At 43.2% G+C, this 24,762-nt stretch overlaps 4 protein-coding genes across 6 annotated transcripts in view; 1 reads left to right on the top strand and 3 right to left on the bottom strand.

Moving 5' to 3' along the window:
* Positions 1-9: 9 nt before the first annotated feature.
* dimt1l (DIM1 dimethyladenosine transferase 1-like (S. cerevisiae)) lies at positions 10-3,652 on the top strand. Of its 2 annotated transcripts, none has more exons than XM_027014349.2 (12): positions 10-158; positions 324-397; positions 649-735; positions 818-879; positions 972-1,065; positions 1,165-1,214; positions 1,399-1,522; positions 1,960-2,052; positions 2,216-2,280; positions 2,795-2,858; positions 3,034-3,140; positions 3,266-3,652. In XM_027014349.2, exons 1-12 carry the CDS (start codon positions 101-103, stop codon positions 3,306-3,308), a joined length of 921 nt encoding a protein of 306 aa, XP_026870150.1. In that variant the 5' UTR covers positions 10-100; the 3' UTR covers positions 3,309-3,652. The 2 variants fall into 2 exon arrangements, with proteins under 2 accessions (XP_026870150.1, XP_026870151.1); XM_027014350.2 differs by having other exon boundaries at positions 140-158; positions 653-735.
* Positions 3,653-3,960: 308 nt separating this feature from the next.
* kif2a (kinesin family member 2A) lies at positions 3,961-14,454 on the bottom strand. 2 transcript variants are annotated; one of them, XM_027014347.2, is made up of 21 exons: positions 14,372-14,454; positions 12,383-12,477; positions 11,741-11,863; positions 11,380-11,434; positions 11,094-11,219; positions 10,496-10,596; positions 10,185-10,280; positions 9,923-9,977; positions 9,559-9,721; positions 9,370-9,460; positions 9,076-9,139; positions 8,892-8,983; positions 8,616-8,758; positions 8,291-8,495; positions 7,971-8,081; positions 7,791-7,858; positions 7,240-7,323; positions 6,377-6,527; positions 6,151-6,252; positions 5,251-5,386; positions 3,961-5,097 (listed from the first exon to the last, which is right to left on the bottom strand). In XM_027014347.2, exons 1-21 carry the CDS (start codon positions 14,430-14,432, stop codon positions 5,012-5,014), a joined length of 2,208 nt encoding a protein of 735 aa, XP_026870148.2. In that variant the 5' UTR covers positions 14,433-14,454; the 3' UTR covers positions 3,961-5,011. The 2 variants fall into 2 exon arrangements, with proteins under 2 accessions (XP_026870148.2, XP_026870149.2); XM_027014348.2 differs by lacking the exon at positions 7,240-7,323.
* A 392-nt stretch (positions 14,455-14,846) lies between these two features.
* On the bottom strand, positions 14,847-22,221 carry unc45b (unc-45 myosin chaperone B). The gene is made up of 20 exons (XM_027014346.2): positions 22,109-22,221; positions 20,930-21,100; positions 20,725-20,761; positions 20,367-20,542; positions 20,171-20,260; positions 19,845-20,012; positions 19,450-19,615; positions 18,987-19,157; positions 18,663-18,834; positions 17,986-18,286; positions 17,578-17,672; positions 17,340-17,481; positions 17,044-17,184; positions 16,670-16,797; positions 16,492-16,558; positions 16,281-16,394; positions 16,026-16,141; positions 15,802-15,919; positions 15,554-15,709; positions 14,847-15,356 (listed from the first exon to the last, which is right to left on the bottom strand). Exons 2-20 carry the CDS (start codon positions 21,098-21,100, stop codon positions 15,096-15,098), a joined length of 2,790 nt encoding a protein of 929 aa, XP_026870147.2. The 5' UTR covers positions 22,109-22,221; the 3' UTR covers positions 14,847-15,095.
* A 1,289-nt stretch (positions 22,222-23,510) lies between these two features.
* Positions 23,511-24,762, bottom strand: part of pip5k1bb (phosphatidylinositol-4-phosphate 5-kinase, type I, beta b) — a 33,406-nt gene continuing 32,154 nt past the window's right edge. Inside the window, exon 15 of the mRNA XM_027014393.2 lies at positions 23,511-24,546. Coding sequence (XP_026870194.2) covers positions 24,544-24,546 — 3 coding nt within the window. The 3' untranslated portion in view covers positions 23,511-24,543. The remainder of the gene's footprint in view (positions 24,547-24,762) is intronic.

The following is a 24,762-nucleotide window of genomic DNA, read 5'->3' as shown; positions in this document are numbered from 1 at the left end:
ACTCCGTCATTTCCTGCGCTGTGGCTGTGTCACACGTGTCGGAGGTTTGTTTCTGCTTTCGGTGCTGGAATATTGGAGTGGCATTGTTGTAGTGATCAAAATGCCCAAGGTGAAAGCCGAGAAGAAATCTCGGAAACACCAAGAAGTGAAAAGTCAAGGTTGGTGTGAAGTCCTTCAGAGTCCAAGCTGTATAAAGCTAAGCTGGCTAGCTAGTTAGCTCACTTAGAGTTTAGCTTCTGCACTGATGCATCATCAGCACTGATGTTTAAAGTTTTTCACGCTTTTCACATGTGTGATTTCTTTATATTCTAACCGTGTTTCAGGGATTGTGTTCAACACCGGTATCGGTCAGCATATTCTGAAAAATCCGCTGGTGGTCAACGCCATTATTGAGAAGGTGGGCTAGTGTGACTCCTGAACTTCTATGTTTTTATGTCTGTTTATGAAAAAATTGTTACACACTTAGTTTCTTCTTACCTAGAATGCTCTCTGTTATTTTGTCTACAATAAGTATAATATGTGTCAACCAATGCGTGCCTTTATTTCTTGAGATAGTTTCAGACAAGTACTACGCAACTGTAGAGCGAGTCATACTGGAGGTCATCGTTAAAGCAGAAGCCAGCTAACGAATGGGTTGACTCTTCTCAGGCAGCATTAAGACCCACAGATGTTGTGCTGGAAGTGGGACCTGGAACTGGGAACATGACCGTGAAGCTTCTGGAGAAGGCCAAAAAAGTAACCGTGCTTTCGCAAAGTGTGTGTGTTGAGTGCTGCTTCTGAGCATAAACCAACCCTCATTTCCTTTTGTAATTTGAAGGTAGTGGCTTGTGAGTTGGACACGAGGCTCGTAGCTGAACTTCAGAAGAGAGTGCAGTGCACGTAAGTGGTTTTTAGTATTATCAACTTTTTATTATTTTAATAATTGTACGTTTTTCAGTTTGTTGTTCCATGGTGGTGTAAATCTCTTGCAGACCAATGCAGACAAAGCTCCAAATCTTAGTGGGTGATGTTCTAAAGACAGAACTGCCATTCTTCGATATCTGCGTAGCAAACCTACCCTATCAAGTAATAACCCCAAATATTTCACTATTTGACTCAGTGTAAATTGCCTCTTCCTTCATGCTTTCTCCTAAAGTTAGAGCTGCAATATTCATTATTTTGCAGATATCATCACCTTTCGTTTTTAAACTGCTTCTTCACAGACCTTTCTTCAGGTAATAACAAAATATTTCTTAAAAAGTTAGCAATTTATATAACATGTTTTCATTAACAATGTTTGTTAGCACCAGTGACACAGAGATCTCGGCTATCACGGGAAGACCTTGGCGCCCATACATTGTTTGAGTTCCGGCACCAGTTACTACTGTTTCAGCACTGCTGGTGTTGTCTGTCTGAAAGGTGTGCAGTGCTGATGTTCCAGAGGGAGTTCGCTATGCGGCTCGTGGCAAAACCCGGAGACAAGCTCTACTGCCGCCTGTCCATCAACACCCAGCTGCTGGCCAGAGTGGACCACCTCATGAAGGTCTGTTAGCTTCAGTACTTGTTTGATTGGCCAAAGAAATCAATGATCAGAAGCCATGGCTGGCTGGAATATCTGTATGTTGTTTTAAGATAGCCAAAGTCCATAATTCCTAGTCTCATAACTTTGTTTGGAGATTGTCTTTGTCATTGTCTTCTAAGGAATCCAATGCTACATTGATGCAAATCACAGCACATTAGGACATGCCCTGGCTATTGAGTTTATCTGCAATTAAATATTTCTCTTAACATTTCATGACATTCAAATAAGGATACCATGTTCATGTTGGCTGAATTCCTTGTCCTTTTAATGCAGTTACTGAAAATGTGAACTGAATAAGCTTTTTATCCTGGTATCAAAAAAAGTCCATACTTATGTACAAAACAACATAATTTGCATAATGCAACAGTTGCCGTTCAGTTTAGATCATTTTATTTCAGGTGGGGAAAAACAACTTCCGGCCTCCCCCTAAAGTGGAGTCGAGTGTGGTGAGGATAGAACCCAAGAATCCTCCGCCACCCATCAATTTCCAGGTTTGCTTACTTCTCTTTTATTGCTAAACTTCAGAACTTGTGTTGAGATGGAATTGTAACAAGGGCATTCAGTGTAAATAATGCAATTAATGTTGAAATATGCTGTTATAATGCAGCAGTTTTCTTTGTATTGTTAAAACGGTCCATTTATCTTTGCCTGTAGGAATGGGACGGTCTGGTCAGAGTTGCATTTGTAAGAAAAAACAAAACACTGAATGCAGCTTTCAAGTGAGTATTTAATTTCTGTGTAATAATTAGTGAGTCTGTAATCCGTCAGTCATGTGAGAAAGATGAAAAAGGGTTGTGGAATGGCCGAGCCAAAGCCCTGAACTAAATCCCACGGAGATGCTATGGGGGATTGAGTTGGGCTGTCAAACACCTCACAGCTGGAAGAGAGGGAGAAAACTGGTAGACAGTTGTAAGAAACACCTTCTTTTAAGTTGGTTCTGCCAAATCGGGTAATGCCATCTACAGGATCCAGGCATGTCTCTACTTTTTCCACAGAAGAAAATGACAAGTTCGTGTTCTGATCATCCTTAGTTGAATGCATTACTGCAAAGTCAGTTTTTCATTGTTTCATGATCAACTGCAGATCAAATAGTAATATAAGAAAAAAACATGTACTTACTAGTGTACTTAGCTTTTCACATGACCACATCAAAGAACAGTCTTATTACACAAGCATGTGTGTATTTTAAAGGTCATATCAACAGTCTTATTTCACATGCATTTGTTTTTTAAGGTCTTCGGCAGTTGAGCAGCTTTTGGAAAAGAACTACAGAATTCACTGCTCTGTGCACAACTTGGTAAGTAAACAAAGTGAGAGATTTGTCATCATGAGAATTCTGCAAGGTAGTTTGTCAGAAATAAATACTCCATTTTGGCATACTTTATATTACAGAAATGTCTCCCACCACCAATTTTTGTATTGTTTTATTAAATTTGTATTAATTGATGCATTGAATCTTGCCACACAACCAGGAAATCCCACAGGACTTCAGTATTACTAAGAAGATCGAGGCCGTCCTTCAGGAAGCTGATTTCGGTGAGAAGCGGGCGCGCTGTATGGACATAGATGACTTCTTGGTGTAAGTAAATGATACTTTGCACATATATTCATTTAACTTGTGCATGTATCCTTCATGCATAAAGAAATTGATTTCTTTATGCATTGTGTAATGTAGGTTCACAGGTCCTTGCTCTGTTCCCCCAGACTTCTTCATGCATTTAACTCAGCTGGGATCCACTTTTCCTAAAGCAGAAGACTGTAAGCGCTAAGCCAAGCCCAGTGTAACTGGACTGATCCAGCTGTTAAACATCTTTTTGGTGTTTCTTCCCTTTGTGCGTTGGCAAGCACGTACTGTATGTCAGATGAACTTCTTTGGCTATAAGGATTGAGCTGGAAAAGCCACTTTCCAGAAATGAGACCTTCACAGGGAGATGCTGGGTGGATGAAAAGTTCAGGATTGCCCAGAGCTATGATGCATGTGGCATGTTGTTTCAGTAGGAAGAAACATGTAATGCCCGTGATGAACACAACACAATGATATCCATGAAAAAGGCTTGTCTGTTAAAATTAAATTTAATTATTCCCTACTGATTACAGCTACTTAACAAAAGGTTAAGCAAAATGAACCAGAACTGAGTACAAAAACAAACAGACTTCTTTTAATATAAAGGCTCTCATCTGTGTGTCCAGGTGCCTGTATTCTAAGGTAGCCCTGCTGATATCTAGTGATGGGCTGCAGTGAGCCTGGGTCACCAGTTTCCGTCAGTCGTGCCTGTAGTACTAGAGAGATGAGAAATAACGCAGGTTTAGCAGCATCCGTTACCAAAGAAGAGGTCACCCGGGTTTTGTAACATGTTACCAAATAACATTTTTCCACACCCCCCAAAAAATAACACGACTTGTCAAATCATTCTTTATTTAGCCAGCATTGAATTTGGTACTATGAGTGAAACATCACCTGTAGGTGAGTGGTGTGCACTGTAATAGCACTTGTCCTACTTTTCCATCTTTGTCCAAATTTTGAAAGCGGTAAATGCAGATAACAGTGATAGGAATGCTTTGTCAGAATTTTTAAAAAAAGAAATGGGCTGTTATGGAAAGGGATGGAGTTACCAGCAGGCCAGTCAATCAGCACCTCCTAAAGAACATCGTAGACACCCCCCAGTTCACACGCTCCCACCACAGCGCAGCAGACACGTCCTTCAGAACATTGACTTCAAATACTTGTTCAAAATAAACAGTGGGACTAAAACACTATAAATTAGATACATCCTCCAATGGGAGATAACAGAATAAACTTGTTTTAACACCAGAGCCCAGAGAAAACAGGCCAACGTGCTGGCAAGGTGAAAGGGCAAACATACACTCTAGAACAGCTTCAAACAGTAAGTGGAAAGAATGCTAGAAGAGTAGGCCATGTCTTCAGCAGGCATTTAACTAGAAGTAAATAAATATACTGAAATTACAAATAAAAAAAAATTAAAAAAAAAAACATTTCCCAAGTCTACACTAGAACTTCACTTCATCATAACCTCCAACAAAAACGAGTTACTGTCTTACTGTGTAATGTAGTGACATGTATTTTGATTTATAAGTAATTGATTATTCAAGCAGTCTTAAGACACCTGCTGATCTTCAGTATTGTTCACTAAAATTATACACTGGACGATTGAGTTATAGATCAGTGCCTGAAGGCCGTTAGTCTCAGGAATCACTTGAAAATCTGGCCACTCTAAAGCAGTCCAGTAAATGAATGCAACCAATGATCAAATGTCAAGTATTCCACAGGTGATCCAAAGAAAGGGAAATCCTAGTTCAGAAGTTCTGAACCCTTCTGAACAGTAGTAGGTTGTCTAGCACAGACCCTCATTCCCATTATTGGTCTGTTGTGCCAAAACTGTTATAGAGCACGAAGTGTGGAGCAGTCGCACCTATGACCCCAGTCCCATCCTACAGCGCACGAGGTCTCTTGGGATTGATCTGCTTACTGGCTTGCTCCTCCTCCTGGAGGGCGGAGCGGAATGACCTCACTTTATCTGTGGAATGAAAGCCGACAAACGCACGCAAAACAACATTTAGTAACGTGCATAACTGCCCATTATGAACAACAGCTGTGTAAAGTGTGAGCCTCAGTTCCACATATCAAAGCAGTCAGGTGGAACGCTGACAGACAGGAGGGAGCGGGTTACCTCTGAGCTCAAACAGAACCTCAATCTTTTGGTCAAGAATCTGCTCGAGCTGGGAGGAGTACGAGTCTACGTCGTAGTCCACCTCTTCCGTCATCTCCAGAAGAACCTTCTCATCCTCCAGCCACCTGAATGACTCCTGCACGCACCACCACAGTGGCACCAGCATGAAGGACCAGTCAGGCTCTACCCATTTTATTCTTTCTGTATCTTCACTGAACATAACCACAGCGCAGCAGGTGTGTGTAGGTCGGGTCAAACAATGTTCGGCTACATCCATTCTAATCTTAAGATATACTGTGTTTAGTAATAACAGAGCTAGATAATTTGTAAAAACCTAATACAGCACTGTTAAATAAAACAAAGCTCTCGTTCAAATGTAGATGTGAGTTTAGCCTATAAAAGCTCGGACATCGCACGTCTTTTGTGTCCACAAGCACCCGGGTTCAGATATTTCGGCCATATTAGCTTATCAACCTAGCAAATCAGCCCACTGTATGAGCGTAGCACTCCTAGGTATGTCCTTAATGAATACTAAACTGCTGCTATTCCTTGGGTCAGGTGTATTATAGCCATCTGAATAATTTATTTAGGCTACAATTTTGTTTGGTCATATGATTATATATGAACTTTGATATCTATTTTATGATGCACAGGTGACTGTGGTAACTAACCAAATTTAAATAAAATCACTAAGGTTAGACTTCCTAGACTTGGACCTAGTCTGGTACTAAATCCTAAAGCTATTGTAGGTTTAGTACCCATTATATAACATAACCTTTTGCTAAAATAAACAAGGAAACAATCCGCCACAGTCCAGTAGCTTGTCTGTGAACCTGGGTCTATCTAGGCTGGACCACACGCAGGCCGCCCCAGGATAAGAGGTGGGTGTACGGGCATCACCTGGAACACAGCCCTGTGGTCTTCCAGTAGCTGGTCCTCCATCTCCACCAGCTGGGACACAGCCTCATGGAACGTGAAGAGCTGTGGGGACACCTCCTCTTCCTGTCCGACAGCACCACTCATTACACCACCATCACCTCCGTCACCTTACGCTAGCATGCAGGTCCGACACTTGGACAAGTTCAATACAGACGTGCTAGAGTCTAGCCTAAGCCTTCTTCCTTACGTTCTGTTCACACAGCAGCTTGAGGTCGACTCTCTGAGGAGAGCTGCTCAGCTCCCACTCCTCGTCCATGATGTCCAGCTGGGTGAGGGCGTTGGCGTTGGGCCGGACGCCCTCCGCCACGGCGTTGGGGTCCACGGTCAGCTCCTTCACTCTGCGGGCACAGCAAGAGAGCATTTACATCTACTGGCCCTGTGATGCTGACCGCCACTCGTAAATGACACCATGCACAGAAAGCACGGTGCTGGGCTCACATTAGAGCCCGATTTCAATCCTGAATCACAAGCAGAGACGCACAACAAAAACACAACAAAAAAACAGAAATGCCCCTTCACCAATAATTTAATATAGTGGTTCTCACATCAATCTGTCTGCATATGGTGTCATTACAATGGACCCAAGCTATCCCACATCGATGTTACCAATTCACACAACAAAAGGACTGTCCACCAGTGCCTCTCTCACAGCTGGAGATCAACCACCCAGCAGTGCGTTTCTGACCGCACTCGTTCTCTCACTGCAGTTTTAGAAGGAAGCACAGGATTATCCGAGGCAGGTGCTTCACATCAGAGCGGCCCTCCCCTAGCAGGCCGGCACATGCCTGTGCTCGGCCTCGTATGTCTACTTAAGCCAACAGTGGATGCAACCACAACGACAACAGCACAGACACAGCATGCATGCCTGGGGTTAGAGAATGAAAGGAAAGCAAACTGAAAAGGCAGTAGGGGGCGATACGGGTGTGCACGAGACCCTCCTAATGCATCACGGGACAAAAGCAGACAGCAGGAGCTAAGCAGGAAGTTTACGGTGTGTGTGTGCCTGTACGGCGGACAGGACGCTGGACAGACGGGCGCGTGGGCTCATACTCGTAGGCGGGGGAGAGGTCCGAGCGACTTCCTGCCCCTTGAGAGAACGGGATGTCTGAGGGACTAATCCCAAACTCCTTTACTCTGGAGCAGCCAAAAGAAAAGCAAGAAAAAAGAAGAGAAAGCAGGTAGAAGTAGAACCAGGAGATATCCGCCCTGCAGAGGTAAAGACTAAATATTTCAACTTGAGCCTAGTAAACGTTCATTCCCACAATTCCCCCTAAATAAGTTGTCTTTAACTCACCTCAAATTTACCTGAGCAGGCTAATGAGAGAGTCTAAGCATTTTGCCATTGTGCGCCCACCTCAGTATAGATGGCTCACAGCACTGTGGACAAGCACCTGGCTCTCTCTCTCGCCTGCCTTTCATATTCACATTTACTTTAACATCATCTTTAAGTTAAACCTTAAACATCTATAAAATCCTTCACTATACCATAATACAGCATCTGACTGGACGGCAGAAGGACTAAAACATTCCAAAAAACAAGCATGCCTCCCCCAGCAGGATTAGGAAACACGGAGGGAGGTGGACACCAGCCATGATCCTACCTGTTGGCGTATCGTAGCGTATTCAGAGTGTTCTCACAGGAAGCCATTCCGGGAGAGATCGTAGCAATCTGGACGGGAAAAGCAACGCCACTATCAGACCTGCTGTTCGCTGCCGTGATGAACAAGTCGAGGGCGTTTGAAGAGTTCTGTGTGTGTGTGGACCACAGCATGGCCATTTACCATGCATGTCCTGGAGTTCTCCCCGATGAAAGAGTCTCGGAGCACCTGGGTGAGCTTGCTGGCCCTGAACGGTGTGTGTGCTTGGTTCCGCCCCAGGGCTCTGATACACTCCTGGTTGAGAGGGCATACCGGCCACTTTACTGAGCAAGCTTTAATGAGGATAACAACTCTCACAAACACCTTCATTGAAGATGCCTCTCTCACACACATACACACGAACACAAACCCCCATTACTGGGTAAACTATTGTTTGTGTAAAGAAGCTTCTGAACATGGGTGGGTGGTGTGGGTGCTCTCTGGCTGGACGCGTGCCCTCTGACCTTCAGTGCAAGCAGGCTCTTGTTGATCTCCGCTCCCTCCAGACGTGTCTGCCGGTCAGCACTGGACGTGTCTGCCCCGCGCTCGTTGCCCGCAAGGTCAATCAGCGAGAACTTGCCGTGCATCTTCCCTTTCCTCCGCAGAATGATCTGGAAGACGGCGTGACTCCGAGATGAGTGCGCGTTGGCTGAAGTCTGGCCCGATGTTCTGAGTAGGAGAGTGGAGCGAAGGTCACACCTAACCCTGACCTCCTTGATGGGGTGGGGTGAAGACCCCTTCTCACCAGCTACGGTGAATTCTGGAGAAAGAGGACAGGGTCTGCTTTACCTGCAGCTGTTCCCGACCTCGATGAGCTTGAGCACGTCTTCGGTGCAGCGAACCTCGCGCTCCTGCAGCCCAACCACCTGCACCTGCTGTTTGCCGTCCTCCAGCACACGCAGCTTGGCCTTCCGATTCAGCAGGTCGAACACCTGGGCACCAACGGCCATGCAAGGTTAGCGCCTTGGCCAGCGGACGTGTAACATGCGTCACTCTATGCCTCTCTGCAGCCGCTAAGCACACTTTTACTCTGGGGGGGAGCCGGCGCGCGCTCACGCCACTTGCCTTTCCGCTGTAGATTTCAAAGAAGGTTGCGTAGACCTGAAGCTCGAGCTTCTTATAGTTCGGCTTCTTCAGCATGAGGAAAACATCTCGAGCTGTGCACGCCAAGAACAAATGAACAGGCTGAATTATGAGAACAGAAGGATTGTGGTTTCGAACCCCAGCAACAGTGACGAGCAAGGCTTACCTGCTAATGCATAGATTCCTTTAGAACAGTCCTGGTTCTTTCCTGAAAAATCTCCACCCATGGTCTTTAAAAAAGCGAACAAACAAACATCAATGTAAATTTCATGTCCAAAATGTACGACCAATGGCACAGAGTAAACACAAATATATCAAATACAGCATGATTCTTTCTGTTGAGCCTCATCCAATAAGGGACTCTTACTGCTGATAAGAGAGATATGATAGACAGACAGACACAGGCGCGTGCGCGCGTACACACACACACACACACACACACACACACACACATCCTCACATGTGTTTTTCCGCTTCCTGTTTGGCCGTAAGCAAAGCATGTAGCCATTCCTCTCTCAAAGATGGTTTCCACCAGGGGTCTCGCTGTAAACCTGCACACAACAGCTCGACACATCACAACACAGTCTCCACCTACAACCAAGGGAGGTTTCCCGGCGCCGCCAACAAGCAGCTGCGGACAGGGCGTCACCTGTACACCATTTCGTTGGTCGAACTATCGTCAAAGGCATAATCAAAGCGAAACGTCTGGTTCTCCAGGAAACGGGTCAGGTCCACCTTCTGCTTGGGCTCGTGCACCATCACCACGTCTTTACTGGGGATGGTGATCACATCCAGCTCCTTTGCGGCAAGTTCTACAAGAGAGAAAACGGAGGTTCGCAAAACGGGGGGACAAAGCAAAAGAACAACGTCAGATACCGTAGGTCCTCCCGTTCTATACCAACCCATCCGTCAGACGAGCATCTGTGTAAGTGAGCAGTTAATATACATCAGCAGAGTGTCAAAAATAACTAAACATCAAATAAACAAACAAACAAACATAAGGTGTCCGTTACCTTTTTTGTTTACAGGCCGCTTCCTCACACAAACACATATCCGGTGCTCTTCAATCTGCCAGTATTACAAAAAGTACTACAAAAACAGTACTACAAACAGTATTGCAAAACAGATAAATAAATAAAATGTTTTAACTGGATGGAAAAACAAATTTAAGCAAAGCAAAATTTATCCAATAGACAGTTCAGGCAAACCTCACTGCAGTTACCTCATTAAAGAAATAAATAGATAGAAAACGTTTCAGTTTCAAGCCATTCTTACCAAATCAGTGGCGGTTAGTGGCCTGTACTCCAGGCTTGCTCTGAAGTCTCTGATCATCTGTATTATTTCATAATTGGGGACTGTAGTATCAACCTCCTTCAAAAGAAAATAGACATTAACACAACATTAACACAACAACCTATGAGACAGTGCAGACAGACGGGGATGGCGGCCGTGACAGCGAGAAGAGCACCGTCACTTTGGGAAAAGGTTCCTTCATGCATTAATGTAGGATCACCTCCTCCAAGCCCAAGGCTCAGACCAACCGTGAGTGACGAGGAGCAGGCTGAGTGTGTAAGGGCGGCGCTTACCTGTGCTCTCTTCTCCCTCAGCTCCTGCTGCTGCAGTCTCCGCCGCTCCCGCTTCTCCTGAAGCTTCTCCACCTCCTTCACACAGTTGGACTTCCTCCTCGCTGACAAACAACACGACACGATCATCAGGCAAGCCCCACTCAGGATGGGCCGCTTCCTCTGGGAAACCACCTTTTCCCCTTCTCTGCCTCCGAGCGGCCGCACAGCACGGCCAGCACACAGGCCTCTCTTACAAGCCTGGTCAAATCTATGCCACTTAACACACGCTCTTATCCATGGCGACTTACAAAAGTGCTCTGGCATTTGTTCTTTATACCGACTGGAAACTAATTAAAGGTCAATGAGTTCACTGATCCAGTGACATTGAAGCGACAGAGACTTAATCGTCAAAACGCGACACGAGCTGCCACATCGGGAGCTGTGCCGTGGGCCTGCCCTAACCTACATCGCTGACATAACTACGAACGTGCCTAACAGCGACATCACCATCACAAAGCCACTGAATGTCAGGCATAGTCTGCCAGAGGGCAGGCCTGTGCTGCAGCCCTGTCCAGTGGCATAGTCCTGAGAGCAGATGGGCTGAGTGCATGTGGCGTACCGTTCTGCTGTTGCTGGCTCTGCTGGGTTTGGGTCTGCGCGGGCGGGGCCGGCTGCTGAGTGGGCGGGGGAGGGGCCAAGTCCGGCTGTTGCTGCTGCTGGCCTGGCCGTACCCGGGTTGAGCCGACTGACAGTGAAGCAAACAAACAAATCGAAAACAAAAATAAAAGGTGAACACTAGCAAGTAGACAAACACCACACAGGCACGCTCTTATAAACAGACAAGGCAGTACTGCTTAACCTTCCCAAGGTGACATGTCTGTGCTTGAGCATTGAGGAGCACGTACCTCTATTGTCTCTGGACAGCACCTCAGCCTTTCCAGGGGCAATTGTTCTACGATTCTACACAGCAGCAAGGCTCGCGTTAGAAAAACTAAATACTTCTCAAGCTAAAAGGCAAGAATCATACTGTTTGCTTCCCCAACCCAGGTAAAAAGTTACAAATAGAAAAATAACAATAATAAAAATCATTAAAAAAATATCTTATGAACCCATTTATAAACCCTGCTACATGTATTATAGCTCAACAGTTTTCAAGAACCAGCAGGTACGACTGTGATGTAGAACGAAACCTTCAAATGGGCTCTTAGATACCGCTAGGCCATATGGTGCCTTTCCAAGTATACTGTTTGGATATCTTGTACTAACCTTAGAGATCTTGTTGACCTTAACAGAACTGGGTGTGGGAGGGGGTGGTGTTATAGGGCTCAAGGAAATCTCCTCCTCTGGAGCAAAGTTTGGGTTCAGTGAAAATATACACTCCAGATCAATCTGTTCCAGAAGAAAGAGCACAAACATCCATCAGTCTGTTCCAGAAGTAGAACTGCACCTTTAAAAATGATCAACCAGTTGACTCCTTTCAGGTCCAAAGGAGAAAATATCCATTCCACATACAGTACTGTGCAAAAGGCTTGAGCCCGACAAGAAAATCTAAGATATTTATCTGAACAGTAAATGGAGTTTTCTTTGCATGTGAAACACATAAAACATGGATGCAGATAAACATTGACATGATAAAATGTTCTTTTTGTGTGTTTGTGTTTTTACCAAATTACTGTTTATCCTGCGAGTTGGCTGGTAGAACACAGCTTGCATTTTCCACAAGTGATGGTGCAGATGTGGTAGCAGTTATAGAGATAATTTATACAGTAAAATCGTGAATAAGATATCCATCAATGAGTAATAGAATGTCCAATTCACATCCCGTCTGTCTGAATGCAAGAAGCAGATGTCACTGTACCCTCTCGATGCTGCCACTGTCCTCTCATACGTTACTGAGGACGGGCTTACCTCTTTTCCTTTCGTGTCTCCATTTTCTATCCACTCCACCGTAACACTTTCATTGTCTTTGTTTAAAGAGGTCACCATGGCCTGGTGAATTCGGCCTGCAACGATAGAACTTGGCGTGAGATCTACGCTCAGGGCTCGTTGTATCCGGGACGTTCCCAAGCCGAAAGGCTCTCTGTGCAGCCTGGACCAAAAAGTTCCCTCGCTGAGTCCTTCCCCGTCTCCTCTTCTCAGATGGAGAGCTACAACCTGATCTCGCAGAGTCAAAAGTGTGACATGCAAAGCTCCTGTTCACAGGACATTTCTGAAGTTGTACTATTCACTGCAGAAATGTCCCAGTGGACCACAGAGTGGAAACAGCCATGTATCTGTGTTCCTCATCTAGACTCATTTCTTTCTTGGCTTAGGCTGTTATTTAATAGTGACAATAACAGTAACAACAGTAATCTAACCAGTTCTACACTGGCTTAAAATGAGGATGTGTCACCTAGTAGCGCAAAGCTCACACCCTCAAATGATTAAGAGGTTGCAACTTTGTTTATTCAGAACAAGAAAAGGTCAAATGGGCTGTTCCTTTTTACACCAGTAAAACAACTTTTACCGAAATCATATCAATAGTGTTGAAAGTTTTGCAATTTCGATATGTTTTCTTTATGAGACCTGCCCTACTCAAAGGTATTATTAACAGGAGCAGGTTTGGCTGTACCTGTATTCTCATTTGTTCAAAGGGGAAGCCACCACCAAACGTTTTGCAAACAATACAGAAACTTCACAAGAAGGAAGAGGGGTTGCTAAGAACAAGGTACCTGTTGGATTATGTGCAACTGTGCAGTCATGAAAAGACACAGAGTTAAATACAGAACACTTCTGAACTTATTCTGTAAACAGCAATAATGATGCATATTTAATGATGATAGACAACAGGTTTTATTTAAAGTGACATGCTTAAATTTCCCAGAAACTACAATGAATCGTGCTTTATGAAATAACACACGAGTCGTCATAACTTATGATCTTCATACAGTATTGAGTAGTTACATAAAACCGTCTAAGGTATTGTCAACAAAGAGGCTAATTAGTTTACATTAAATAAGTAAAAATCCTGAAGGTGATTTTAGTAATACCTCCTTTAGGGACAAGCCGGGCAAAAAAACGGATGGTATGACAAACACCTTAGCTAATGTTAGCTATCTGACGGTTAAGTTACCTAACGCTAACCTAAATAATATTACGTACAATTTGGTACAGATAGATGATACTTAACTAGGCAATACCGCAACAACAACAGGCTGAATCACCTAGCTAGTTAGAACTTCTCTGGATAGCTAAGATAGTTAGATTTTAAAAATCTAACGAGTAAAAAAATTGAATATCTATCTTAAGGTTTGTTGGTTAGCATAGCAAATATGCAGTTTAAATAAGATATCATGTTTGTCGTTCAGTGGGTTAGACTACTAACGGGAGCGAAATCTTTCCATTTTAAAAGGCTTAACTATAGCAAGCTAACTTTATGCTTAAGAAGTAACGACAAATGAGTTATCCTAAGTTTAGTAACGTTAGTTTTCTAAAGTCAAGAAGCTATTTTAAATTTGCAAGAGCTCAGTGACAGCTAGCTACAAGTCAAGTAGTGTTTTTAATTCAAGGCACCGAGATGCCAAACTGCTGGGTGCGAATCTTCACCAGGTTTTACTGTGGCCATCTCTCGTTAAATAAGCTCACGTACCTGTCCCGTCTAGCGGTTTGTTCGGGGTAACGCTACAGCTAGTTAACCATTGTGTTGTCATAATAGGTCGTTAGTTACCAGAGCAACAGAGTGGCACTGGCAGAAGCAGTGTAACCGGTGAAGATTTGGCTAACCGCTAGCATTAGTAGCCAAGGCAACCTCAAAGGGTTACATTACGCTACAGCGATCGCTTAGCTTACCTTATCTTAGCTCCTAACACTAAGTTAGCTAAAGCTAGCTAGCTATTTAGCAGCCACACGATAACTTACCATCACTTCGTTTTATCTCCACATATATTCCAACGACGATTTTGCCAAAGTTGACCGCCATTGTTTTTTGGAGTAGGATATTTCTTTTTAAAACAAAAAAAACGAGCGCACATAAAATTGCGTTTTTATTTCAAATATTCACATTTGCTCCTTGTTGCTCAAACCCGGGAGGCGGCCAGCGGGAGTCATAAAAGAAGCGAAGTGCCACTGCGCATGCGCGTGCCGCTCAACTTCGGTGACGGTATTAAACGGGGTGGATACCGACGAAGTAGGGAGTGTATGGGTTCCGCTTTCGAATGCGGTTTCAAATAGTTCAGACCCAGATTAAGCTTTAATCTTTTTAGAATAAAGAATCATAGCAGTTTTGTCCAAGACTGGTTTAGTCCATGTCTGAGAAACCAGCCCATATAATGATAAATTCAGTAGAAATATGTAACGTTGAATGGCAAATGTAGAGAGAAGTGACACTTTCCTCCCCCGCCAAAAAACAAACAAACTATATTTTCATGAAGGTACAGTGTAAATCACATGGAAACAGAAATCATATAGCAAAAAAAAAAACAACTACGAAACACACACGAATGATTCATATCTCTCAGTCCAGTCATATTATTATTACATACAGAGGGAAAAGAGTAGAAAGTAGAGCTCTACTTTCCCAGAAAGTAGAGCAATTTCAGAGGGCCTCTTTTTATCGCTACTAATTTCAGGGCTTCGCACTGACTTATTGTGTGAAGGGCTTGATAAGTCCAAGATCCATGGCTTTGGACACACAGGCCCGTGCTGCATCGATGCACGCCTGCCTCTTGGCGTTGTCCTCTTGCTTGGCAAAATAGGACATGATCTCCAGCATCTCGCTTTCAATCAATCTCTTGGCCACTTCATCAGAATCCAGCATGTTGAACACAGTCACAAAGCCCCGGTGTTGGATTTGAGGGTTGTCATGGAGACACAATCTCTGCATGATCTCCAGCCATTGCTCAGTCTGACATTCAAAGACAATATCAATCAATCACTAAGCTTGTTGATATATTTATTTATGCCTCTACTATTTTAGACAGTGGAGTAAATGTCTAAAATATGTTTTGTCATCAGAGTAATGTGTAATATGTATGCTGACATATGATAGACAACTTAGTAGTAAGAGCCAGTTTATCTCACACACACGGTAATGGTACATACCACTTTGGTCATCTTGACAGAAAGCTTTTTCTGTGCTGCAGTGAGCATAGCCAGTGCACCAGCTGCTGCTATCTGTATGTTCTCATCATCTTCACCGCAAAGGAGCACAAGAAGCTTCAGCTTGTCATTGCCATCCTCAAGATACCTCTCCTGAACCTGTCAGGATAACACCAAAACATTTTCACAGCTATGAAAAACAAAGATATGGCCTTGGGAAAAAAAAGGGGGCAACATTTTGTGTGTCTCACCTCTTTGCAGCACACTAGATTACACATGCACTCGACAGCAGCCTGTCGGATTTGGTCGTGCTCCTCAAACATGTAGTTCTCAATCTCTGGAAGAGCTCTCTCCTTCAGGATCTTCACTCTGAGACAAGCACATGATATGGACAATACATTATTTTAAAGGGGTTGCCTTTATATCTTAGTCAGAAATTATTATTTGCCATTTAAAAATAGCATGCAGTGCTCACCGAAGCTTGTCACTCAGGGCAGCGAAATTAGTGAGTCCCATCAGGGCTTCGTAGTTTTGGATACCATCTCTCTCTGTGTTCAGTAGATTAACCAAGGGACGTACAACTTCATATACCTGGTAAAGAGAAAAAGAATGAGAGACTGTGTTGGTAAACAACAACATGTAGCCTTGTAGCTTTTAGAAATAGTCCTTATACCAATCCTGCTCAATTACATTTCAGTTATAGGAGTAAAAATGTGTACGAGTCTTTTACCCTCTCTCCAGGGAAGGCAATCTCAGGATTGGAGACTGCAGCAATCTTAGCCAGTGCATGGGAGGCCTTTATTTTCCCTGTTTCAGTTCCCTCCAGAGCTAAAGGTATTAGAGCCTGTGCCACACAAAGCCCTTATGTCAAGAGTCTGGGCCAAGCACAAGGTTCACATAAACACCCATCAGACTAAAAGTCCAATGTCTGCTCTTCTTACCTTTCCACCGCCTTGGGCAACAATTGCACCACGATCCTTTGCGTCTTCTGCCAAGGCCAGGAAGACCCTGAGGTGGGAGGCAAAGGAGCAAAACATTCACTCTTGTTGATGAAAGGACTATGTCTAGCCCTGCAGATCACCTCAAAACAGGTGGGCAGAGCAGCGTTTGAAGTCTGACCTTGCAAGCATCTCTTTGGTTTGATCAGTCAGGACTGAGCTGTCAGCTTTGACCATGACTGCAAGTGCTGATGTCACTCCAGCCTTCAAGAGCTTTTTAACTCTTTTCTGAATAAAATCCTTCTTGTCCTGAAATGAACAATATGCATGTCAGAGTATACACCCACTTAATCAAAAAAGCACTCAAAGGAAAGTGTGGTTCAGAAGTAAGCTGTTCTAATTAATTAGTAATTAAGAGATGAAAAAAACCACACATTTTCAGTTGAAAAGCTTCAATCTGACACATCGATTCTAGTGAGCAGCACTTTCAGTTTCAGTCACCACATCAGTAAAAGTCATGTGGAATCTTGATATCTGCCATTTTTTCCCCATTACCTTGGGGTGCTGCTCTGGCACGTGCTGCTTGGAGAACTTGGCCAGCTGCACCATCTCAGGGATGATCTCCTTCTTGTCATAGCTGTTGGTGCAATTCACCAGTGTACAGGCAACAGCATACAGGATGGTCTTGTCTTTGGACTACAAAGAAAAGATAAATATTTTCCAGCAAAAATGTTCCATCTGAGAGTTGGGGGAACAATCCATGAGTCAATCTAATCTAGGCCATCAAGTATTTAAACAGTACTTAGGCTGAATGCCTTAGTATTATCGAGTACTATTCAGTTATCTCTTACCTTGGCAAGCTCAAACATGGCTTTCATGGCTGGCTCATCTTCAACAAAGTCATCCTTTACATCGGCATCATTGGTCAGATATGCCAAACCCTCAATTGCCCATTTCCTCGTGCGAACATCAAGGGTGGGGTTGCACAACCATCTGAATTACATCACGCATATAATCAGGTGACGCCATCGTTAAATCACAAGCGTGTCTAGGGAGGACGGGCTGTGCTCATTATTTCAGGACACTCACTTTCTGCACTGTTTGGCCAGTTTCTCAGTGGAGCCTTCAGCAAATTGCCTCATGCTGTAATCATCACCTCCAGCTGAGCCCAGTTTACACAAGCCCTGGAGAATGAGGATACAAAAGCCCTATTGTACCCAAGACAATTGTTCTAAAGTCCCAAAGGTACAAAATACTATTGCTTCAAAGGCAGTGTGTAGTCGGGCCATATCTAGACAGCATTTGATGTTCAGATGAAATGTATTGTGTAATTAGAATGTTATCCACAATATAATGTACATTTTTAGTGCCATGTGAAGTTGTGTTGCTGGAACTTCAAGGAAACCATTATATTTATTTGAAATATGTACAGTAAAGAACATTATGTGACCGTGTGTCCAACAGCAGCATTTCTTCAAACAGTTTTCCAGTACTTACCACAAGTGCCCTGATCTTGATCTTCTCATTTTTGGTCTTCTTGTAGATGTCCTTGAGCAGAGAAACTCCATTGGAAATGATGAAGGAAGCTCTGCTCATTTTGGTGGAAGCATGGATGATGGCTTCAATAGCCACTAGCTGGTCTACCTCACGCTCGGAACCACACAAAGCTACCATAATCTCCATCACACCTTGACGACCCACAATAATGTTGCCCACATCAAAGGGCCCCTGAAGCAGCCCTGACAGGGCATTGATGGCATGGATGTTCTTGTCCATATCATTTGGATCAAACTTACTCCTGCAAATGAAAGTCAGAAGATAAATAATGAATAAAGGGTCACAATTTAATTGGGAAGATCCCCCCTATATTTTAGTCATAGCCAATTCCTACCCATCAGGTAATTCTCTCCTGTCACATGACAGCTGCCAATCTATCTGAGGCAATCACTGCCATCTTTTAAGCTGTGGCTCCTTCAGCATCAGGGAGGACAGTATTATGCCCCCCTTGTGACGCATGATGCACATAAACCCATGCCAATTTTTGCTTCCTCAGGCTCCTGGCCACAGATGACTGTGGCATCATCAGTACTCGAACTCACTGATCTCCTGTTGCTAGGGCAAACACTTCTCTGTTGCACCACTCACGAGCTCCACACAAAGATTTTCCAACTCACTTGATGTAGTCATCACAGATATCCCTAAAGTTGTCCCTCTCAGGATCACATCGGAGGTCATCGTAGAGCTTGTTCAGGAGCACGCTAGCAATAAGCTGTGTGTTCTCTGTCAGGGGCAACTGATTGGGCAGATCTGGCATCTGACCACAAACCTTCAGGATCTTTCTCAAGCCTGCGTTGAGGAAATGTAGATATTGAGCAACACCAAGGTGATGGGATTTAATTCACGTCATCCAGAAGAAGAAATTCCGGCTGACTTTTCACTTTCATCACATCGTTTTGTATTTCACGTTTAAAGAATTATAGTGAATTTTCTGCGCTGACCATTATCAATAGTGAACAGGGTCTTGGAGTTATCAGTATTCCTTTTGTCCTTCCTGGGCACATTCTTGCTCAGTAGGTTGAGAGCCTGGTCTCTCCCATGTCCTGACACCTTCTTACTGCCAATCATCTCAAGCAGTGCAAGCAGAATGGTCTTCAGATCCCTGTTTGTGTCTTTGCATCAGTAGTGAGAGACAAAACTTGTTAAGTGAGATATCTATGGATAATCCTGTATCCATAAACAGCACTGAGTATTGGGGAAAACATGTGCAGTATCAAACAGGTTGTATAGATTGTTCAAAGGCATATCCAAAAAGAATATTCACCTAAATGAGTTCTCCAGATACAACTAACCTTATTCATACAACACCTAGTGGGACTTCAAATTACAAGTCCCAACCAAAAATTAACCACAAACCTAATGTTGACAATCTACTAAACGAAACTCAATCCATGTCTCTCGTACCCAGCACGAGGGCCTCCTCTTTGCCATAAATTCTGGTGTCTCCCCCAGTTAAGGAGTCGTAGACACACTGGAACAAGTTGCAGGTTGCCAGGGCGATCTCCTCGTTGTCCATGGCCATAATACTGCACAGCTTGTCAACCCCCACCATGTTGATGATAGCACTGGCCTATAGATATACATTTAAAAAAAACAGTTAAAAAAAACGTGTTTTGTTTAAGAAGTGGGACAAGGAAGTCAGTGATGGTATAAAAGAGAGTTCTTCAAGACACTTCTCTCAAAGGTTATAAAATATAACCCTTTTGGAGTAAGCATTAGCAAGTAAGCATTCACCGTAATTGTATATTGGGATATATGATGTTCGCCATGGCGTTCTTCACCCTGGCAGTGTCGCTCACCCGTGCTCGGTGGCCAGTGCACATTCCTGACAGGGTTCGGACAGCACCCAGAATCATCTCGACTTCTCTGGTCTCAAGCAGCTTCATGAGCAGAGCTGTTCCATTATTCTGGAAGATTCTCTCTGAGCCTGCATCTTCTCGAGCCAGGACAGTAAGGTTGTTAGCCGCCTAAGGGAAGAACAACCACGGGCGATTACACTGTGAAAGAACAACCATGGACTGTTACACTGTGAAAGAACAACCATGGACTGTTACACTGTGAAAGAACAACCATGGACTGTTACACTGTGAAGGAGCAGTTACATATACATAAAAATGTGCTGCACCTTTTCTTTCTTGTCTTTATCTGCCTCATCACTGAGCAGAATGTCAAACATGCCCTGGACTCTGGAGTCTGTTGAGAAAGTGGTCTTCAACTGGGCAAGAAAAGGGTCAATACATACATTATTATTCATTCATTTTTGTACGCTATTCATGACTCATGCTGATTCATGTATGTTCATATAGGACACGTGATCTCACCTTCTGTTGGATCTCAGCTCCAAGTCTCCTGAGAGTTTCCAGAAAGGTCTTGTTTTTAGGCTCCAGTGTTGCACATCTCTGGACGTCCTTGAAGGCCATGTCCAGTTTCCCCAGTTTCTCCAGTGCTTGGCAACGTCTGTACAGTGCTTTTATATCCGAGGAATCCACATCTATGGCTTCAGAGGCAAAATAACTGTTGCTGAATACTAGTTAAATAAACACCTTTTTAGTCACCCAATGAGAGCCTGCTCTGTTGTCCCGCCAAAGAAGTATGTTGTAATGGAATTTGAACGTACAATCTTTTTAAACATTGAAAACCTAAATATATGTTTACACCTTAATTTTAGGACATATTTACCTTTGGAGGCATCTGAAGCTGCGTTGGTATAGTTTTCCTGAGCAGAAAATGAAAAAGCAGAGAACAAGCTTAAGACTGAAAGTAAAATTGGTAAAAAAATAAAATAAAATAAATACATTTTAATCTGTGTGAACACTGAACTGCGTTGTTTTGTTAACCAGTATTAAATTGGGAGGTGTTAAGATGTGTTTGTCTTGGATAATACCTTTCTCAGGAAACAAGCTGATCTGTTTCTGTAGATGATGGCCTGCACTTTGTTGTCTTTACAGACTTTAAGGGCTTTGGTATAACACTCAGTGGCTTTGTCAAGTTCTCCTGCCTGGAAGTGTTTGTTGCCTTCCTCTTTCAGTTGGACTGGATCCCCCATTTCACCCATCTTGGAAAAAATGAAGTGCGTACGGTTACTTATACAGCATAATGAACTGGTCTGCCATAGCACTTTCTCCCAGTGCACCCAAACACACACATAGAGCCCCATTCACCCTCGTCCAGCCAATCAGACACCTCCAGCCCGTCACTCGCCAGCCAGTTCACCAATCACGACAAATCCACTTCCACGTTCACCCATTTACTAATCTTCACTTGCATGTGCAGCTCACTGTAGCCTCCCTACTGAAGCCCACAGGAGCATCCAGTCCGTGCTTTGCATAGACCTCCTCCAGCACAAGAATATCATCACCATTTTTAACCTTTTGTTTATTACTTTATTTGTTTATTATGTTCATATTACATTTTGCACTGATGGCTCCTCTGCTTGTCTTTTGTCGCTTTATCCAGTAAAATCAATTTTTTGATCTCACTCACACCTTGCTCCTTCACTCAAATTGTCATTTTCTTCTTTTTTTCCCTCTTCTTCTTTAGTCTGATAAATCCCCATATGCAGTCTTGTTGGTAGGGGCTCATCTGGCCATGTATATAAAACCTTCAGCATAAACTGGCCAGAACGCATGAATGTCATTCTCACATTCTCAGTGAAAGGCATCTATATATAGCAACAGTTAAGTGTATTGTGTAAATGATGTGATGGACAAGATAAAACCTTTCATTCAAATAACTCGTCAGTCTACAGTGAACATCAATGAAAATACTGCATTACTTACATTCTAAACTCACACAAAAAATAAATTTTTACCCACATTTATGCAACTCACCATTGTTCTGCTTCTCAAAGCCAGGCATATTATCCCACAGTCTAAGGGTCCTACCCCCTCATGCCTTGTTTGGACAAAAGTTTCTCTTGCTAAGAGGCCTTACTTTCACACTGGCTTAGAGCATGTGTTGCAGTGTCCATTACCCTTGAGATAAACCACCAAATCATTCTACCCTTAATCCCTACTGACAGGACACGTAAAAATGAAAAATACATGACAGTGCAGTCACTTACTGTTATTGGCGCAAGTCGTTTCCTCTGTTCAAACTCAGTTCTGTGAGGGTTGACCAAGTGATTGTAGGTGCTCCTAGTTTTTTACTCTCAGTGCAACAGACGCCCAAGTTATATTTATATTAATCTCTAAGTGTGGAGGACTCATACCACTATGAAGGGCTAAACCACTTCCATGGGGGGAATGGGGTCAACCCCCTTTACTGAAACCACCTACTGAAGCCTAAATGATCCAAATTCAATTAAAACAGCAACTTGGACTTTTCTTTCGCATCAACTAGTTAAAGGATTCCAAAACAATGAATGAATTTGTAATGATGGATACACTGGGAATGAATATGGTCAGCAGTCCACCCCTCCAAGGTAGAAATAGAGTGTGCAAGATAAGGTCTATTTAGGGTGTCGGAATGACAGCTGAGCAATCAGTAACACATGGCAGCCCCCCCCCCGACAGCTGGCATAGTGCAAGACTGACGGGTAGGTTCTAGAAGCTGAGAGGTCTCTCAGGAAAGAAGGTATCCAAAAGTGGGGGAAGGTCTTGATATCTGCAAAAGTACAGCCCAGAACCTGCCGGGACAGTCCAGTCACATCCTCAAGTGAGCTCATGATTTCCAACTGTTTCTGACTGTGCATCCTGGATCCATTATGAATTACAACCAAAACTTACAACCAGAGATGATACTAGTGTCTGCAGTTCCTCACAAAACAAATATGTTGTGAATGCCCTTCGAGTTGTCCATACTTTAAGAGCTTAAATGTAAGGATGAAAGGTACTTCAAGGAAGTGGCACTGTCACATACAAAAATGTTCATCTCCCATCAGTAGCTGTTTACAGAAGCAGCACAGCTAAATCGTCCATCTACGTTTTGTGCGGTTTTACGCAGGGACTGGAATTTCGCTACAATAAACTTTTATGCACTTTTTTTGCCCCCTGGGACTTATTGCAAAGCCATACGTGTGCTATAGTAAAGGTATTGGTCAAGTTTATTGCATAGTAAAAGCTACTAAGTGCACCATAAACTTGGAAGACTCATGGCAGTGCCCGCGGCTATTTCATAACCGACTGAGGCAAGAACATGCCAGCAGATGGCATTATGGTTAAAGTACAGTACCTCTGGCAAGCGTGGATCTAAAATCTTAAGATGATATAGTTTAGAACTAGATTTGACCTGTCGGAAAAACCATCCTTAACAGTGTTATTTTCTTAATTTAAACGAATTTAAACAATTTTTCTCAATTTAAACAAATCCGCAAATAACTATAGACTGAAATCAGTCAATACACGCATACTAACGGTCATCATTAAACAAAAATGAGAAAATATTACAAAATACAGTGACATCATTCAGGAGCATTCTGATAGTGTAAACAACATCTTAATATTGAGGGAAAATCAGGACAGAAATGTACAATATACAGTGTTTATTGATTGTGATTTAATAAATTACTGTCTCAAAACCAACAAATGTGCAATAATATTTAAAAGTTCTTACTGATCACTAAACATTGTGTTAAACTGAAGCACACTGTCATGTAATATTAAGTATGTGACAGTATGCTTCAGTTTGAAACAGATCTGGCATCAGAATGCATTTATACTTGAATCCCTCTCAACCCCTCACAAAATATACTTTCTGTATCTACACATTAGCAAAAGTCCTTCATTTTCAGACATTCCAAAAATTGCACACGTTTAAACACAAAGACATCTGGACTGGTATGTGTAACGATCAGAAGTTGATTTTAAACATCGAGTTATGACCAAGCACCACCACTGCAAAACGTGGCACAAAGCACATCTATAAGTTATTTTTCAGTGTTGATAAGATTGTAGAAGGTCTCGGCACACGTTTCCTCTGAATTCAGACGACAATGTCATTTGATTCTGTTACCTACTGAGTGAAAGTTCTTTGTATCATTTATGAAAACCTGGACGCTCAGGAGTAACGTTACTCCCAAGCGATACCAAAACTTTGAGTCATCAAATGGTGAATCTAGTCTGCTAGCTGAGGTACAAACAGAGGAATGAACGAAAGGAATATAAACCGCCATGGCATTTTGCTGTTTTGTCCTTGCATTTCTTCAAAAAATATTGACATTTCACGTGTGAAGTCATGGCTATCTTCAGATCAGATATCAGAGCTGCTTGCTCGAGCAGGCCCTCACTGATCAAGCAGCAGTTGACACACGAGATGTGCGTCCTCTGTAACGAGGCCCGCGAGGAGCCGTGGCCCCAGGTAGCAGACCCGGGTCGACGGGTCTGTTGGCAAAGCCCCTCCCGCTGCCGTCCTTCCGCTGGCGCTCACGCGGTGGAATGACTCTCCGGTCTTTTGTCAGTAGGACTCGGAGCGGTGAAGTCCCAGGGGAAAGGTGCCCGCAAAGTGAGTGAGTGATGAAGGGTGATGAGGAAGACTATGAAGACCACTTCATGCATTCACTTACTAAGATATGGAAAGATAACATTTTAGGAGCGAAGCCAAACAGAGAATCGTGTAATTTAATAAAAAGATGGCGTGAAAATATTTCTATATATTTTATATTTTTTCACATAGCATAAAGTTAGTAACTAAGTTGTACAAACAGCCTAATTCAGGCTATTTTTAGTCATTAAAATGTTCAGACCAATCAACAGCTAAATCCAATATAAGCCGCAGCAG

The sequence above is a fragment of the Electrophorus electricus genome, chromosome 23 (assembly GCF_013358815.1).
Source record: "Electrophorus electricus isolate fEleEle1 chromosome 23, fEleEle1.pri, whole genome shotgun sequence".
Lineage (NCBI taxonomy): Eukaryota > Metazoa > Chordata > Actinopteri > Gymnotiformes > Gymnotidae > Electrophorus > Electrophorus electricus.
The sequence above is the reverse complement of the archived record's forward strand: the minus strand, read 5'-3'. Positions and strand labels throughout refer to the sequence as shown.